Here is a 19,362-nt window from a genome sequence, read left to right on the forward strand (position 1 = left end):
AATAAATAATGAAAATAAATTACAAAGTTGGTTTCATTATACATAACTAAACATTTTAAATAAAAAAATCTCATGGTGCTTACTGTCCCTTTAAGAATCCTTGCATATACAGCCCTACTTGGCACAGGTTTTGCCAGCAGTGCTAACCTCCAAGCCTGTTTTTGACTTAATCCCATGGGAATGGCTACTATTTGTCAAGCACCTGTTTGTAACACACTTTTTTCACCTGATACGTTAAGGAGACATTAAAATCAAAATTAAACTTTTGTGGTTTAGACAGAGCATGCAACTTTATGAGACTTCTCAATGTACTTCTATTATCAAATCCATCTTGTAACTCTTGATACCTTTGTTGAAAAACATAACTAGGCAAACTCATCAGCAATACACTACTAGGAGCTAGCTGGTGATTGGTGGCTAAACCCACAGCCTCTTATCATTGGCTCATCACATGTTCAGCTATTTCCCAACAGTGCACTGCTGCTCTGGAACCTTTTTTATGGGTTAAACACATAGTTAAAAGAAGAGCATTTTCTTTTTTGCACTTTTATGTCCCAATAGCATTATTATATTTTTTATTAACCTACATTAAAAAAGGGTATATGAAAATCTAATATCTGTACTTACTGATACAGAAAGTAAAAACTAGCTGCCATTTAATTAACAGTTTAGATTTGAAGTATATGTGCAGGGACTGGCTTGCACGAAAAGTGACACATTTTGCATATTACAAAATCAGATGTATAAAAAAAAGTAATATACAATGTATATGGTATACTTTATTGAAAGCTAAACCTAGGTAGGCTCATATGCTAATTTCTAAGCCCTTGAAGGCCACCTCTTATCTCAGTGCATTTTGATAGTTTGTCACAGCTAGGCAGTGCTAATTCATGTGTTCCATATATAACTGTGCTCACTCCTATGGAGTTATTTATGAGTCAGCACTGATTGGCTGAAATGCATGTCTGTCAAAAGAATTGAAATGAGGGGCAGTCTACAGAGGCTTAGATATAAGGTATTTACAGAGCTAAAAAGTATATTAATAGAACTGTGTTATTTATGCACAACTGGGGAATGGGTAATAAAGAAAAAAAAAATGAAATTCTGGAGTAGACTGTCCCTTTAAGAATTGTTGGATTTATCTAGGAAAGCCTATATTTTTTTTTGCTTAAATAGTGTGTCGCTTTATAGAACTGAGACATTGGGGTAGATTTATCATAGTGTGAGTGGACATGATATAATGTAACGTATCATATCCGCTGCACATCAATAAATGCTGACAGCATACGCTGTCAGCACTTATCATTGCACCAGCAGTTCTTGTGAATAGCTGGTGCAATGCCGCCCCCTGCAGATTCGCGGTAAATCAGCCGCTTGCAGGGGGTGTCAATCAACCCGATCGTATTCGATCAGGTTGATTTCTGTCCGCGGCCTCAGAGCAGGTGGACCTGTTATAGAGTAGCGGTCTTTAGACCGCTGCATCATAGCTTCTGTTTCCGGCAAGTCGGAAGAGCTTGATAAATCGGCCCCATTATGTATAAACAGATATAAATATTTAGCATATTCAAATATTTGCTGTATTTTTCTTGTAGCAACATCATAACAGTTCAAACGAGGTGCATCTCTCTTTACCCACTTCCTCAAAAGGCATCTGCGTGCAGGTAAGTGTGTCCTGTTTGCCAAATAGCTGAATATTATCTTACGTTGTGTGCTTTTGTTCCACCTACATTATCTGAGAACAAAACAGGATTTTAAGATATAAACAAAGAAGCAATGAATCTTCAGCATCTTTAAACTCAGAATTTTCTAATAATTTTTATATGGATGCAAAAATAACAGTATATCACTAGTAATACATATTTTATTGGACTCTATTTTAAAAGGCAAGTTTAGAAACAAAACAAAACGTTTTTTAACTTTTAATGATTGGCAGAGGGACATAGTAAAGACATTGGGGCCGATTTACCAAATGGCGGACGGACATTATTCGCTTTAGCAAAATATGTCCGCCCGATATCGCAGAATGCCGACAGCATACGCTGTCGGCATTTAACATTGCACAAGCAGTTCTGGTGAACTGCGTGTACAATGCCTCCCCCTGCAGATTTGCGGCCAATCAGCTGCTAGCAGGGGGTGTCAATCAACCCGATCGTATCTGATCAGGTTGATTGCTGTCTGCCGCCTCAAAGGTGGTGGACGAGTTAAGGAGCAGCGGTCTTAAGCTGCTTCTTAACTGCTGATTCCGGCTAGCCTGAAGGCTCGCGCAGAAACAGGGTCATCAGGGGACATTCCGCCCTTGATAAATCGGCACCATTGTTCCAGAACATTCATAAATATAAACTTTATAAGGAAATAAGTGATACATACTTTATGTGCCCACCTCCTTAAGACATGGCAAGTAACGTCCAATCTACATTCATTCATTTATTGGCAAAAAACTAATTATAATAGCGTCTCTTCTGACTTTTGTTTTAAAAGACATTATGGATAAAAACATAAAAAGAAAAAAAACTCACAAACATACAAAAAACAAACACTATGCGACACATAAATGCCAATATAAAGTACAAGTCATCACAGATAGTGTAAAAGACTGCTTATAAGGCAGTGTGTCTAGTCTGTTCCTTATCCAGTCCACCCCCAAGTGTCCCAAATGAGCCACTGCCACCAAAGGTTGGTCTCGAGCATGTATATTGTATTTAAAAATGGTGAAAGCAATTGCCATTTTGTGGGAATATCTGAAAAATCTTAAATCCCAATTTTTATTACTGTGGGATCTATCTGTAGACTGTGTGCAGACCAAATATTGCTATACTAAAATTTTTGAAAGATTAATAGTAGGAGTCAAGTTATCTGCCCAACTATTAAAATTCCATTCTAGCCAACAATATCACTATAGTATCACATTTACAGTCTTCTTTATTTCGAAGTATTTGATCAAAAATGAGTATGGAGTTGGATAAAATAATGTGAATACTGGGAAAAAAAGTGATATTTCTTTATTAATAAGGTGTTGAACCACCTTTTGCTTTTAATACAGATTCCAACCTTCTTGGAATAGATTCATAAAACTTTTGAATATTCTTCAGTGGAATATTGTACTATTCAGAATATCTCATAATTGCTTCAAGGATGTAGGAGAAGACAATCTGTTTCTTACCATATGAAGCAACCGATCGCTTAGAATGTCCAAGTACTTGCTGGCAGTAACTCAACCATTTAGCGTAATGATGGGGACAGCTGAATACCAAGATATGGCACCTAAATTATCACAGATCCACCCCAATCTTTGACAGATGGAAGCAAACAGTCTGAGTGGTACACTTGCTTAGGGGTTCTCCATACATAAAACCGACCTGCTGTTGAGAATATTGAAAATGTTGATTAATTGGACCATATTACTTATTTCCAGTCTTCAGCTGTCCAGGTTTTTTGATCATGGCACAATCTTTTTCACATTTTAGCTCCGTTGTCTGTGATTAAAGGTTTCACAGTGACAGCTATTCCATGGATGTTGGCTTTGTGAAGGGCTCTGCAGACTGTTTTTCAATAAACAGAGTCTTCAAGGTGGATATGGAGTTCTGCTGTCATTTTTGCTGCAGTCGTTCTGTGTTGCTTGGACACAGTATCAAAGACAATCCTCTATATAATTAAAGCCAGTATAAAAAGCATGTGTCTACTCACTTGTTACTTGTGTTGCAAAACATCAGTGATTGCAAACAGTGTATAGGAGCAATATAGAAGGGATCCAAAGTATAGACCGCTAAATAAGAGTACTTTTTATAAGCCTAGTATTGAGGTTTTTCCCTACCTTCCTCTAGTCATGGGTGCTGCCATATTGAAATCTAGCTTTCACTGCATTCCAGTGCTGATGAGTTTGCACAAATACGGCAACTCTTAATTAGATACCTGCAGTGAAACCTAGGTTCCAAAATTGTGCCACCCATAATGAGGAGGTGCATGAAATGTATTTAATGTTTAGGGTGCCTTGTTTTTGTTATTAAGGGCTAATGTTGCTCTTTGACCTTTTCTTCCTTTTTTAAAAAATTTAAAAGGATATGTAACTTCCATGTCTCCTTAAACCCTTTAGATCTGTCCATATAACAACATTGTACCCCCTTACAGCGTGTACTTTTTAGCAATCACAAATATATTTAATATTGTTTTATATGTAATATTGTTATATATGTAATATTGTTATATATTTAATATTGTTATATATGTAATATTGTTATATATTTAATATTGTTATATATGTAATATTGTTATATATGTAATATTGTTATATTTTATTCTTAAATTTGTACATATTGTTTATATTTATTGAACTCTAGTTAGTAATACTAGTTATGTTTGTTTTTTGCTGCAGGTTTGGCGTACTGATGTCCAGTTTTCATACAAGCGTATACTCTGTCCCGACTGTAAGTGAACCTTTTCTTTTGCCGCTTTCTACGCCAAAAGTTTCTGGCTTGCTGGAAACGAAAGTTAAGAAGCAGCAGTCATAAGACCGCTGCTCCATAACTTGTCCCCCACATTTTAGGTGGCGGAGTGAAATCATCAAGATTTGATCCGATCAGGATGATTGACACCCCCTGCTAATGAACGATTGGCCGCGAATGTGCAGGGGGCTGCATTGCACAAGCATTTCACAAGAAATGCATGTGCAATGTTAAATGCCAACATTGTATGCTGTCGGCTTTTAGTGATATCGGGGGGAACATGATTAATTTCAGCGAATCATGTCCGCCCAGCTTTTAATAAATTGAACCCTTTGGTGCCTATTTACTAAGGTGCGAGCGGACATGATCCGACATAGCAGACATGATCCGATATAGCGGATTATGTCCGATGCATATCGATAAATGCCGACAGCATACGCTCTCAGCATTTATCGTTGCACCAGCAATTCTTGTGAACTTCTGGTGCAATGCCGCCCCCTGTAGATTTGCGGCCAATCGGCTGCTAGCAGGGGGTGTCACCATGTCAATCAACCCAATCAGATTTGATCAGGTTGATTTCTGTCCGCCACCTCAGAGCAGGTGGACTTCTTCTGTTTCCGGCGAGCTTGATAAATATGCCCCTTTGTATAAATCAGTTTTCTTACATTTGATGGAACTTAACAGAACATGTTTAACAAAGTATAGTAGTTTTTTGTTTTTTTTTGCAAACCTAAAAAGTCCACATTTTACAAGATATTCAGTTTAGTTGTGTATTTTGGCTATGTACACCAATTATTTCGGTGATGCCCAAGAAAATAAAGTAAATTGGAACTTTTTTTGTGTGCTTATGGCAGTTGTTATGCCAGTTATAGCACTAGTCATGCAACCAGAGCAGACACAGGCTAATATTACGTGCCTCACTCCAGAAGACATTCAGCTATAGCACGGTCTTGCCTTTAAAAATCACAGCTGGCATACAGGGTACATCAGCCGTCAATAAGGGGTTAAATAATTGTATAAAACTATTTTTTAAGGGACAGTAAAGTCAAAATTAAACTTTCATGCTTTAGATAGAAGTATATAATTTGCTTTGTTCTCTTCATTTCCTTTGTTGAAAAGTATAACTAGGTAGTTTTCCGGAGAAGCAATGCGCCACTGGGTTCTAGCTGCTGATTGGTGGCTGCACATAAATGCCTTGTGTCACTGATTCAATCAAAAACTCTTCAGCTAGTTCTCAGTAGTGCATTGCTGTTCCTACAACAAAGGATAACAAGAGAATGAAGCAAATTAGATCACAGAAATAAATTAAATGTTTTATTTTAAAAGTTTTGGGTTAATGTCCCTTTATAGTCAGTCTTAACACAAGAATTTTTTTTAGTGCATTAAAAATAAATGTATAAAAGAATTATCAATAATTAACTGCTTTTATTTAAAAAAATGTTCTTTAGCATACCTTTTTACAGTGCTTATGCACATGTTTAATTATCGTGCCAGCTACCCCCTTTGGCTGTACTACCCATCTATCCTGAAAAAAAAAAAGCCTCAGAATAGAAGTTGGCCAGTACTTTAAGTAAACACATGAGGGAGTGCAAATAATTTCAGCCAATCATTGATAACATTAGTAAAACTCACTGTAAACAAAAATAGCTGATGATAATTCAATTCTTGTTGGTCTTTGCAGATTCCCACAAACACCTGGGTTTGTTTTTCCTTGCCTCTATCTTGGCGGTTTTCACACTTGTCCTGGTTATGTATCTAATCTATGGAAGAATTGTGAAGTGGATTACAGGTGAGAAACGCTTCCTTAGTATGTTCCGTACCAGTATCAAAGCTTCCAGTGCCAAGCTGGTGAAATAGGGGTGCACTGGGGATTCCAAGCATATAATTAGCACCAGGAGTTCTGTGTATTCCTATCTAAACTCACATAGCACAAATAGGCGAATAATTCACTGTTGTATGCTAAGCTGGAGGGGCGGGGGGTATTTACCAATCCTGGTATGTTATGGGCCATATTAACTGGGTTAGTAACTACTGGTGCAATCTGTATGAATTATGTCCAGGAATAAGAGTCCTTTATTAAAGGGACACAAAAACCATTTCCTTTCATACTTTAGATAGGGCGTATTATCTTTAATACAATGTTAACCACTTTTGAACATTAGATGGCAGCACTTTTTACATAAACTATAACACAACTGCTGCACACCCTTGTGTGTGCTCTTTAACAAAGGGTACCAAGAGAATGAAGTAAATATGTTAAGTAGAAATAAACTAGTAAGTTTCAGTTTATTTTGTTTAATGTATACAATATTTTTGACTCATAAAAGAACATTTTGATGTCCCTTTCGGTTTGTTATCTTTGACTCAGAAACCACATCAAATACATCAGTGTATATAGTCATGTGATCTTGTGTAGGCAGGAGCTGTCTTTAGGCAAATTAGGTAGCAATGTACCATTGAAGGGATGAATAATGTAGGTTGTATAAATGTATAATGTATGGTGCTTTATTGTACAGGGGTGCATTGTACAGGTGGATATTGTATGGATTTATATTATCAGAGTGAAAAGATGTCTAGATATAGGTTTGCCACCAGATCCTAATGTGTTGCAGTTTCTCAAGAATAAATTTGGCTCTAAAAATAACTCAATAACCCAATAACATTCTGAGGTATCCGAACCCTCCAAATCCAGATATCTAATAGATAATGTCTTAATGTAATACAGTATATGTCCATGTACTCCACAAATACATATATTAGTGCTATCAGTATTTATTGCTTTTGACTTGAACATTATCTTTAGCTAATGTAACCTTTGCTAATACTGCTTTCTCCACAGCCCCTATCTGGAGGCGGACCGTACTACTGGTGTATTCCCCAGACTGTGCAGAGTACAAACATGTTATCTGCACCTTTGCTTCCTTCCTTCAACGTTTTCTGGGTTGTGATGTTATCTTGGACCTCTGGGATATGAACACAGTTAGCAAGACAGGAGTCCTCCCTTGGTTTTCCAGAAACAGGGATATGGTGGCACAAAGGAAAGGGAAGGTAATTATCGTATGGACTAAGACAAGCACATTGATGTATAAACAATGGAAAGAAGGTCAGCTGAACACTCTGGCATGGGGAGACCCAGTAAACCTATTTGGTGCTGCTATGTCTTGCTTAATGAATGACCTTGAGTTGGAAAAGAATGGAAATCTTGAAGACTACACCATGGTCTTTTTTGAAGGCCTTTGTGATAAGCAGGATATCCCCAGTAAACTGAGGAAAATCACCAGATACCACTTGTTTAAAGAACTTGGCCGACTGGTTGTTAAATTACAGGAAACTAATGGTTTGTCTACTTCCTGCCTGATAAAGTCAGGGGCTAAGTATCTTATGAGAAATCTAATAAGCTCAGAGAAGAGCAGAAGTCTGAAGGATGTTGTAAATTTGTATAGGAAAAAAGTCACTTGTGGAGAAATTGCTGGTGCATGGACTAAGGACTATCAAAGTGTAAAATGTTGTTCAAAAGCTCCTGAGAATTAATATATATAGTACTTTAAAACTCAAGTTCTGTTTTTTTGTTGTTAAATTTACAATTTAATAACAAGTTTACCACTTATCTGATCCTACTTTTGTCCTCTGATTGAAATTCTGCCATGTAATTCATTAGAGCATTTAATTTTTGCATCATCGGCCCTCTTTTACTATGTGTTTAACCCCAGCAAATATGTTAAACACACAAGTAAAATCCCACTAGGGAGCCACAAACTCTTCAACTTATGAACAAGAAGCTACTGGTGACTGGCGGATAATGCAGTGGCTGCTCCTGGTTGGCAAACCAGCAGGTACCTGCTTGGAAGATGCAATGTTTGCTGCTCCAGAAAAATATTTAACTATGCATTTAACCTCCCATAAACTTGTTAAACACATAGGTAATCTAGGGTTACTAAGGCAAACATGACATGCTGTAATGAATTATAATGTCAATTTTGCTCTAGAATTTGCTCTAGAATTTGGAATAGAACTGGTGATCATTATTAAATGGGGCAAACAATGGCAACAGAATAAGAAACTTTAAAGGGATGTTAAACTCAAAATAATTCTATCATGCACATGAAAAAGTACTGTTTAAATCCTTAATGACACAGATGTACATGTGCTTAAGGGGATTTGGCCCTGTAATAGCTCAGGTCTTGCTATAAAAGCAGTTGAGTTTTTGTAAAGCTCTATTGGTGGCAGTGAGTGTGGGCAGTAGGTTAATAGACCCAGAAATTCCCCAGTAAATCTGGATTTTTTAATATGTTTTATGAATTCCAGTCCCAGCAAATGAAGAACTTGATGCATTAAACTAAGCAAAGTCTCAGTATATAAATGGGGACAATTCCACTTCCAAATTGTGCAACACTATTAAAATGCCTCGTTTCCTCACTCCTTGCCTCCTACCCACCCTGGTGTTGTATATCACATCTTATGGCTTCCCCCTACCTAACACTTGACTACACACTGCTAAATGTCAGTATAACAGGAGAACACAGATAAAGAAGACTATAGAAAAAAAATACCTACAGACTACAGACTACTAAAGACAACAGTGTAAAATCATAAGCCACAGCGCCCTCTGTGTTGGGAGTACTGCACTGCACACAATATTATTAAACTAAATACATACTAAATAGAACAAGGGACATACTTAAAGGGACATTTCAGCACTTTTCTATCAACTATCTAATGTGCAGATTATTTAAAAACATTTAACTTTGCAATATATACTATTTTACTTAAATGCTTCATTTTCTATATATAGCGTTTTTAAAATTATAATTTTTCCTCTGCCCCTTGTTTTTTATCCATACCATAGCAAATGCACTAAGTCGTATTAATATACGACCATGGATGCGCTTCATGAACGAGTTCTGGTAACGTGCATCATGTGCGCATGTGCGGTGCATTTGTGACGTTGCACACTACCACTTCACTCCGTAATGCTGACAATTCTCAGCTGCATTGTTACCAGCAAACAACCTTAGTAAGTATTGTTTTTTAAGCACTTCAGTTAGAGAATTTTCTCAATACAGATTTGTTTATTAGTATAACTATAGTTAGGTAAATATTTCTACCTAAATTAATAATTAACGTCAAAATGTTATATTTTTTTCTGTCACATCTTTTTTTTAAATTAAACGCTATACTTTACAAACATTAATGAGCCCCAAGCTATATATAATACAGTATATAGACAATATTTTTAAAAATATACACATATGCATCTGCCTACCACCTCCTGGTATATAACTTGTGAGGTGAAAACAATAGCTAATGTGCATGAATATGCGCACACTCTGGTTATTAGTGACTAATTTACATACTGAAAATTATTGGACAGCCTCAGCAGCCTACAAAAGACTGACAATAAGGTTTTTCCTGAGGCATTTTGTGTGAAAGGCATTTTGTGTGAATGTAAACAATATTTTATGTTTCACTAATTTGTTTTTTATATATCTGATGTGTGACTTCTATGCATAATTAAATAAAAACATTTAAGTTGGAATGTCCCTTTAAAAGGCAGGGACAGGAAGCCAAAAAACGTGACTGTCCCGGGAAAAACTGGACAATGGGTAACTATACAGGATGGCCTGGGGTATCACAGCCCTCATTTGAGGGTTTCACATATAATTAAAGGTGGAAACAGCCCAAATCACTCTTAAAAAAATAAATATATATATTCACCTCCCATATACAGTACATGCCCCTCCATAGTTATGACCCATGACCCCTATAGCTTTCACCTGCTGCTGATTAACCTGAACATTTAATGTCTGACAAATAGATTTAGTGTTCTCTACTCAGCAGGTATAGGGTAGATAGCAGAAGAAAAAGCAAAAAAAAAAAAAGTTAGAAAATAGATAAATACCATAAATTTGCAATGCAACAGTATACTTAAATGGACAGTGTACCCTATTTTCTTCTCCCTTTTGATTCATTTTATGTGCTGGTGTGTATTACATTGTGTACAAATATCTCCTTTTACTTTATTTCAGCATTTGAAATAGCTAATTTCCATCTTAATGGGGGGAGAGTCCACTGCTTCATTCATTACTTGTGGGAATTAAGAACCTGGCCACCAAGAGGAGGCAAAGACACCCTAAAATACCCTTAAATACCTCCCCCACTCCCCTCATCCCCCAGTCATTCTTTGCCTTTCGTCACAGAAAGTTGGAAGAGAAGTGTCGGAAGATTCTGAGTAGTCTCTTATGGAGGTAGCTCAGTTGGTAAATGCCATGACTACAAAAAAGCCTGTTTAAATGATCCAAGGTAACAGGTTCAAATCCCGGCAGGTCCAACTCAGTCCTTCATCTTTCCGAGGTTGATAAAATGAGTACCATTAAATTGGGTAATAATAATTACTATTCAGCTGCCGATTTGGTTAATTCGAAAAAGCGCTTTGAGTCCCACTGGGAGAAAGGCACTATATAAATACTAGTTGTTGTTGTTGCTATCCATCTCAGGGTTCCTCGACTCTGCTGGATGTCTCAGATAGATTATTCACTGAGGAGGATAACTCTGAGTTATCGGAGGATGTTGCTTCTGGGTCAGAATCATCTCCTTCTAAGCCTCCATCCGTGGGTGAACCAGATTTTAAATTTAAAATGGAGCATTTGCATTTTCTGCTGAAAGAGGTGCTTGCTACGTTGGAGGTTCCAGAACCGAAACTATCGGAGGAACCTTCGATCCCTAAACTTGTAAGGTTTACGAGGACAGGGTAGTGCCCCAGGCCTTCCCAGTTCCCGTCCAGATGGCTAACATTATTAAGAATGAATGGGAGAAACTTGGTTCATCCTTTTCCCCCTCTACTTCTTTTAAAAAGCTATTCCCCATTCCGGAAGCACAGCTTGAACTGTGGGGAACCATTCCTAAGGTGGATGGTGCTATCTCCACGCTCGCTAAGAGAACAACTATTCCGCTAGAGGATAGCTCCTCTTTCAAGGAAACCATGGATAAAAAGATGGAGTCCATGTTGCAGAAGATGTTCCAACTCATGGGGTTTGTTTTTCAACCAGCGACGGTCGTAGCTGCAGTGGCTGGTGTGGCTACCTACTGGTGTGACGCTCTATCAGCAATGTTTGAGGTGGAGACTCCCCTCAATGAGATTCTAGAATGAATTAAGGCCTTAAGGGTAGCATATTCATTCATTTGTGATGCTAACATGCAGATTATTTGCCTGAATGTTAAGATATCAGGTTTTTCTGTTGTAGCCCGCAGGGCTCTGTGGCTAAAGTCGTGGTCTGCTGACATGACTTCCAAGTCTCGATTGCTTTCCCTCCCGTTCAAGGGAAAAGTTTTGTTTAGCCCGGAACTGGATTCCATCATAGCTACGTTTACGGGTGGCAAGGATGCCTTCTTGTTCAGGATAAGAAGGCTAAATCTAAGGGATCTACTTTTTGTCCCTTTTGTTTGGACAAGTCTCAGCGCCAGCAGCCTGCCGCAAAGTCTGAGCAGTCCAAGGGATCTTGGAAGCAAGCTAACTCTTGGAACAAGTCCAAGCAGAACAAGAAGCTTGCAAAGTCAAAGTCGGCATGAAGGGGTCTCCTCTTTTTGTGGAGGCCTGTAGAAGAGACATTATAGACCCTTGGGTTCTGGGGTCATAGCTCAGGGCTACAGGATAAGTTTCAAGTCATATCCGCCCAGAGGCAGGTTCCTCCTGTCAAACATATCTTCAAGGCCAGAAAAGAGAGACGCCTTCCTAGGGTGTGTGAGGGATCTCTCGTCTCTCGGGGTAATCATCTCAGTCCCTGCGGCAGAAAGAGGTCTGGGGTATTATTCAAACCTTTTTGTGGTCCTAAAGAAGAATGGCACATTTTGTCCAATTCTGGACCTAAAGGCCCTAATTAAGTTTTTGTCAGTTCCATCATTCAAAATGGAGACGATAAGGTCAATTTCGCCCCTGGTTCAAGAGGGGCAATTCATGACAACTATAGACCTGAAGGATCCTTACCTTCATGTCCATAGAGATCACTTCAGGTTTCTAAGATTTGCCTTACTGGACCAGCACTTCCAGTTTGTGGCCCTTTTCGTTTGGTTTGGCGATTGCCCCAAGAGTCTTTACAAAGGTTCTGGGAGCTCTACTCGCGGTAGCGTAAGCCAGAGGGATTGCGGTGGCTCCTTATCTGGACGATATCCTGGTCCAGGCTCTGTCCTACAGTCTTGCGGAGGATCACTCAAGAGCTCTTCTCCTTCTCCTTCAGTCCCACGGGTGGAAGATAAATGAAGGAAAGAGTTCATTGGTCCCCAGTAACAGGGTGGAATTCCTGGGTACGATAATAAATTCTTCAGTCATGAAGATATTCTTGACAGATCAGAGACATTGCATACTTGTGTCCAACTGTCTAACTCTTCAGACATCCTCCAGGACATCTGTGGCCAGGTGTATAGATGTCATTCAATTCACCAGGTTCCATCTCAGACCTCTTCAGCTGTGCATGTTGAGACAATGGAATGCCGATCATTCAGATCTGGCCCAACAGATATCTCTGGACAGACCAGTGAGGGAGTCCCTATCTTGGTGGACCAGACTGGGGCAGCTTTCACAGGGTACATCCTTCTTGAGACCATCCTGGGAAATTGTGACCTTCGATGCAAGTCTATCAGAACAGGATGGGGAGCTGTTTGGGGTACCAGTAAGGCACAGATCAGATGGACTCGAGAGGAGTTGAGTCTACCTATAAATATTCTGGAACTTCAAGCGATATTTACTGCACTGAGGGCTTGGCCCCTCCTGGGGTCGTCCCAATTCATCAGATTCCAGTCGGACAACATTACCTTGATGGCTTACATAAACCATCGGGGGGAACAAGAAGTTCCCTAGCCATGAGGGAAGTATCTCTGATTCTGGAATGGGCAGACACAATTGTTCACTCTCAGTAATCCACATTCTGGGTGTGGACAACTGGGAAACAAATTTTCTGAGCAGACAGACATTTCATCCATGGGAATGGTCTTTCCATCCCAAGGTGTTCGCAGAGATCTGCAACAGATGGGGGACACCGGAGATAGATCTCATGGCGTCCAGATTCAATTGCAAGCTACCCAGATATGGGTCGGAATCCAGGTATCCCCAGGCGGAACTGATAGATGCCTTGGCGATGCCCTGGGACTTCAACCTAATTTACATATTTCCACCGTTGCCACTTTTACCTTGTGTGGTAGCCCGCATCAAGCAGGAGCAAGCTTTGGCTATTCTGATTACTCCGTCATGGCCGTGGAGGATGTGGTTTGCAGTTCTGGTGGGGATGTCATCTCCGTCCGTTGAGGTTACCTTGTCGCAGGGATCTGTTGGTTCAAGGTCCTTTTCAACTTTAAAATCTCGATTCTCTGAGGCTGACTGCGTGGAGATTGAACGTCTAGTCTTAGCCAAGAGAGGATTTTTGGAAAGAGTTATTGACACTCTAGTTCAGGCCAGGAATCCGGTCACTCGACGCATCTACCACAGGGTGTGCAGGACCTACTTGTCCTGGTGTGAGGATTGAGGATACCCCTGGCACAAGGTCAGGGTATCCAGGATTTTGGCCTTTCTCCAGGACGGTCTGGATAAGGGTCTTGCTGCCAGTTACCTAAGGGGACAGGTTTCGGCTTTATCTGTACTGTTGCATAAAAGGCTTGCAGAGCTTCCTGACATTCAGTCATTTGTTCAGGCTCTGGTTAGGATCAGGTCTGTCTTTAGGAATTCGGCTCCTCCTTGGAGCTTAAACTTGGTTCTTAAAGTTTTACCGAGGGCTATGTTTGAGCCTATGCATGCGCTTGACATTAAGATTCTTTCATGGAAAGTCCTATTCCTACTGGCTATTGCATCGGCATGCAGAGTCTCTGAGTTGGCGGCCTTGCAATGTGAGCCTCCCTACTTCATTTTTCACGATGATAAGGCTGTTCTTTGCACTGAATTGGGATTCCTACCCAAGGTGGTGTCAAGTCGTAACATCAATCAGGAAATAGTAGTTCCTTCTCTGCGTCCTAACCCTTCTTCTTCAAAGGAAAGGTTACTTCATAATCTGGATGTGGTTTTGGGCTTTGAAGTTTTATCTTCAGGCCACGAAGTAGTTCAGACAGACTTCATCCTTATTTGTTGTGTATTCAGGGAAACGCATGGGACAAAGGGCCTCTGCTACTTTCTCTATCCTTTTGGTTGAGGAGTATGATCCTTCTGGCATATGAGACAGCAGGACACAAACCTCCTCAGAGGATTACGACTCACTCAACTAGAGCTGTGGCCTGTTCTTGGGCCTTTAAGAATGAGGCCTCTATGAAGCAGATTTGTAAGGCGGCCACTTGGTCTTCCTTACATACTTTTGCAAATTTTTATAAATTTGACGTTTTTGCTTCGGCGGAAGCAGCTTTTGGGAAAAAGGTTCTGCAGGCTGTGGTGCCCTCAGTTTAGGGTCCGCCTCTTTTTGCCCTCACGGTTTTTTCATTCAGTGTCCTCTAGAGCTTGAGTATTTGTTCCCACAAGTAATTAATGGAGCAGTGGACTCTCCAATTAAGATGGAAAACATAAATTAGGCTTGCCTGATGATTTAATTTCCATCTGTGGGATGAGAGTCCACTGCCCCCGCCCGTTTCTCTGGTGAGCGGACCTAAATTTAATTTTATTCTTCTGGCACCATTTATATATGATATTTCTCCTACTGTTCCTTGTTCCCTTGGCAGAATGAATGGGGGATGAGGGGAGTGCGGGAGGTATTTAAGCCTTTAGCTGGGGTGTCTTTGCCTCCTCCTGCTGGCCAGGTTCTTAATTCCAACAAGTAATGGATAAAGCAGTGGACTCTCCTCCCACAGATGGAAATGAAATTATCCGGTAAGCATAATTTGTTTTTGTCTGTGGTATCCCTACCTATACTAAAAGTTTCTATATTTAAGTATAGGCTGAAGAAAAGCTGTGTAGACAGCCAACAGAATAAATTACACACTCAGTAGAAGAGATAAGCAATACAATGTTAATTTTCAATTGTTCTCTCTAAGTATTGGGCTTTTGTTTACAGAGATAATATAAAAAAGCATGGGTGTGAACAGAAAGTGATAAAATAAGGAAATCTGATTTCCATGCAAGCTCAACCCTTTTGATGGGTTGTGGTTTCAAAGTACAAAAACAACCATTTCAAATACAAAAATAAACATACATGAGCAATTTATCATACATTTTATACTCTGCCACTGGTATAAAAAGTCATTGGAAACATATTAAGATAAAAACAATGTTATAGTACAATGATCATTTAAATAGGGACAATTACTCCGCTTGGTAGTGAAAAAACACCTCAGGGGGAAATAAGAAAAAAAAGGACTAATATAGCAAAGATGTGTGACCCCCCCTAGTGTCCACTCGCTCAATTAAATAAAAGACTGACAATCAGTATTGGGGTGAAAAGGCCGCATCCCAACTTTATTAAAACTTTATAAATATAATAAATAGCAAATTAACCATAACCAGAGTGCTTGCCCACATAACACATGGGTTGACATTGACAAGCTCAGCCAACACACCCCACAGTTGTGCCACTCTCCCCTGCTACCCAACAGGATGTACCACTATCCACTCATTGACCTAAAATAGGTAAACATCTGCAACCCACTCAATGCAAAAACCAACAACATAAACATTGGAGAGGGATTGATCAAACACAAACTGCTGCCCACTTTCTGCCTAACCCCTTACTTAAAGGGATATTCCAGCCAAAATTGGAAACTCAATTTGTTAATTGATGAGGATACAAGTCCCACTGATGATCTGAGCAGCTGTATTATTTTAAATGTGGGTGCAGTGCGAATATCTAGCTATGCTTCACATGCACGTGCAGAGAAAAATGTTAACACTAAAACAGTGATAACTTTTACTAGAAGCATTTTTGCCAATACATTTATATTGCAAATATGTTTCTATTCAAAGATGTAATAAATCTATGTGCATTTAAATTTTGACTGGAATGTCCCTTTAACAGCTCTCTCACTGCACCCACCTCACCTACAGTTGACCCTACCCTTTTGCGGGCCACAGGGGGAGGGGGGTCCTTCCATGCTCTCATGCAGGTAGCATTAGTAGCAAAAAAGTTTTAAATAAAATATATCGCTCAAAACTGAAATTTCTGGTGATCTACTGATAGTAACCCTTGTGTTCCTCTTAAAACAACTTATGTGAAATAAGGAAAGCTGTTATCTCTTTGAATTACTTGTATGCTGTCTGTTTTGTGTCAACAAGAAGAATCATAACTATGTATATGCTAATTTATGTAATTAAAAACTAAATTCTAGAACATTCATCCAAGGGTGTCCCAAAGTACAAAGTTTTGAGAGTCAGAGCCATAGACAAGCTGAAATAAATTGCTTTTTCATAAAACTCACCCAAGCAGTTCCAGAGTTAAAGGGATAGTAAACCCCAAACAATCTTCTATGATTCAAATAGAACATACAATTTTAAACAACTTTCCAATTTACTTCTATTATCAAATTTGCTTCATTCTTTTGTTATCCATTGCTGAAGGAACAGCATTACACTACTGACAGGAAGCTGAACACATCTAATTAGCCAATCACAAGAGACAAATGTGTGCAGGCACCAATCAGCAGCAGCTCCCACTGATGTATGATATGTGTGTATTTTTTTTCAACAAGGGAAAACAAGAGAACTAAGCACATTTGAAAACAGAAGTATCTTAAAATTACATGCTCTATATGAATCAAGCAAGTTTATTTTTGACTTTCTTATCCCTTTAAATGTATTCCACCTTTTTATATATGAAGTAAGTCATTTGGATTTTACAAATGTATAAAATTAAAATATAATATATGTGTGTGTGTATCACTTTAAATATATGCTTATAAATATGCCTGTGTATATGTATATATATTGTAAATGTTCTAACCTCCTTTTAAAGAAAATATAAAAAATAATATTTTCTACCTTATATAAGGATCATTCAGAATCTTCATGGAAATTATTTATCTATTCAAGACAAGTTTTCTATTTTACCTCATTTCATGACATTTTCTGTAAAAAAATCAACTGACATGAATTCCAATCTTTTTGAAAAATACACAGAGCTGTGTTTAAATACGTTTGGTTTGTCTAAGTAGTTTTTTTTTTTTTTTTTTTTTTTTACAGCCAAGTAGATTTATTTTTTTATTTTATAAAAAAAAAAGAAAAAGTGTTGTCTTTAAGGTGTGGACTGAGCATGCACAAAACTTTAACAAAAAAGTTGGTGACAGCCAAGATATACCACTTGAAACAGTCAAAGACAAAACTTTATTAAGTCCAATGTGTAAGAGTTGGAATGTGCAAAAAATTAATAATAAAAACTGCAAAAAGTAAAGAGTCTGACGGACTGGAATAGTGTGTCAAATTTTCTTCCTGCAAATTGTTTGCGTGGCACAGACGTGGACATGAATTTAAAAAAAAAAAAAAACACTGTATGACTTGGTAGGTTTATATTATATTCCTTTAGGAAAAAACAGGACAGTCTAGTCAAAAGCACAATTTATGCTTACCTGATAAATGTCTTTCTTTCATAGTGCTTTTTAAATAAAGATAGGAAGAGAACGTAGAACAATTGATAATAGGAGTGAAATAGAAAGTCACTTAAAATTGCATGGTCTATCTGAATCATGAAAGAAAAAAAAATGGGTTTAGTTTCCTTTTACCTGCAAAGATCTTAAATGCACGTCTATACAGTATGTGTGTATAGGGTTGCCAGCTGTCCTTCAAAAAAATACTGGGCAGCCTGCAGATAACAGGGTGACAATGAAGAGTAGTATGTCTTGTGGCAGAAAAAAAGCACACACATTTATTTGATATTTATTTTTATTATATATACATACATATATAACTATATATATATAAATAACTATACAGGTGGCCCTCGGTTTACGACGGTTCAATTTGTGCCGTTTCAGAATAACAACCTTTTTTTTCAGTCATGTGACTGCTATTGAAAAGCATTGAGAAGCAGTGCATTGATTAAAATAGCCAGTGGGTGGAGCTGTCTGCTTGTGTTGCAGCAATGATATGCAAGCAGGCTGAAATTAATCAGTTTATCTAGACCTGAGCTATCGAGCAGCTTTCAAATGAACAAGATCTTCCTGTCTATAAAACAGTCCAGATTGGAATGCATAGAAAGAACTGTTTGCAAAAAAATGCAAGTAAAGTCTGTGTTGTGTGATTTTTTATTAGGTTTATAAAGCTATTTTAGCAAATGTTTTTGTTCATTTAACTTAGTTTAATGATATGTTCTGTTTGTGTGATTATTTAATTAGGTTTATAATGCTGTTTAGCATTTAAAGTCTTCATTTCAAAGCTTTAAAAATAATGTATTAGGTGTTACTTAATACAATTTTGAGAGGGGCCTGGAACCTAACTCCCTCACTTCCCATTGACTTATGTTATAAACTGGGTTTCAATTTACAACGGTTTCGATTTACAACCATTGCTTCTGGAACCTAACCCTTCAATTGGCAAAGTAGCCATCTTTGTTACATTATACTGCCCTCTAGTGGCCATAATGATTACCATATTACAGATTACAAATTTTTGATATACCTGTTAGATTACAATTTATATTAAAAATAATGATACAACATATTAAGCAAGAGATGACATCTTATTATATAATATAAAAATATTAAAATAACAATATAGAAAAACATAAATTATGCTTACCTGATAATTTTATTTTCTTCTGATGGAAAGAGTCCACAGCTGCATTCATTATTGTTGGGAAATAAGAACCTGGCCACCAAAAGGAGGCAAAGACACCCCAGCCAAAGGCTTAAATACTCCTCCCACTCCCCTCATCCCCCAGTCATTCAACCGAGGAACAAGGACCAGTAGAAGAAATATCAGGGTGAAAGGTGCCAGAAGATAACAGAATGATGCCCCACAAAAAAAATACGGGTG

At 38.3% G+C, this 19,362-nt stretch overlaps 1 protein-coding gene across 1 annotated transcript in view; it reads left to right on the forward strand.

Annotated features, from left to right (window-relative positions):
• Window positions 1-17,782, forward strand: part of IL17RE (interleukin 17 receptor E) — a 71,507-nt gene extending 53,725 nt beyond the window's left edge. Inside the window, exons 12-15 of the mRNA XM_053720986.1 lie at window positions 1,593-1,661; window positions 4,370-4,421; window positions 6,121-6,228; window positions 7,279-17,782. Coding sequence (XP_053576961.1) covers window positions 1,593-1,661; window positions 4,370-4,421; window positions 6,121-6,228; window positions 7,279-7,970 — 921 coding nt within the window. The 3' untranslated portion in view covers window positions 7,971-17,782. The remainder of the gene's footprint in view (window positions 1-1,592; window positions 1,662-4,369; window positions 4,422-6,120; window positions 6,229-7,278) is intronic.
• Window positions 17,783-19,362: the final 1,580 nt, after the last annotated feature.

The sequence above is a fragment of the Bombina bombina genome, chromosome 7, assembly GCF_027579735.1.
Source record: "Bombina bombina isolate aBomBom1 chromosome 7, aBomBom1.pri, whole genome shotgun sequence".
Classification (NCBI taxonomy): domain Eukaryota; kingdom Metazoa; phylum Chordata; class Amphibia; order Anura; family Bombinatoridae; genus Bombina; species Bombina bombina.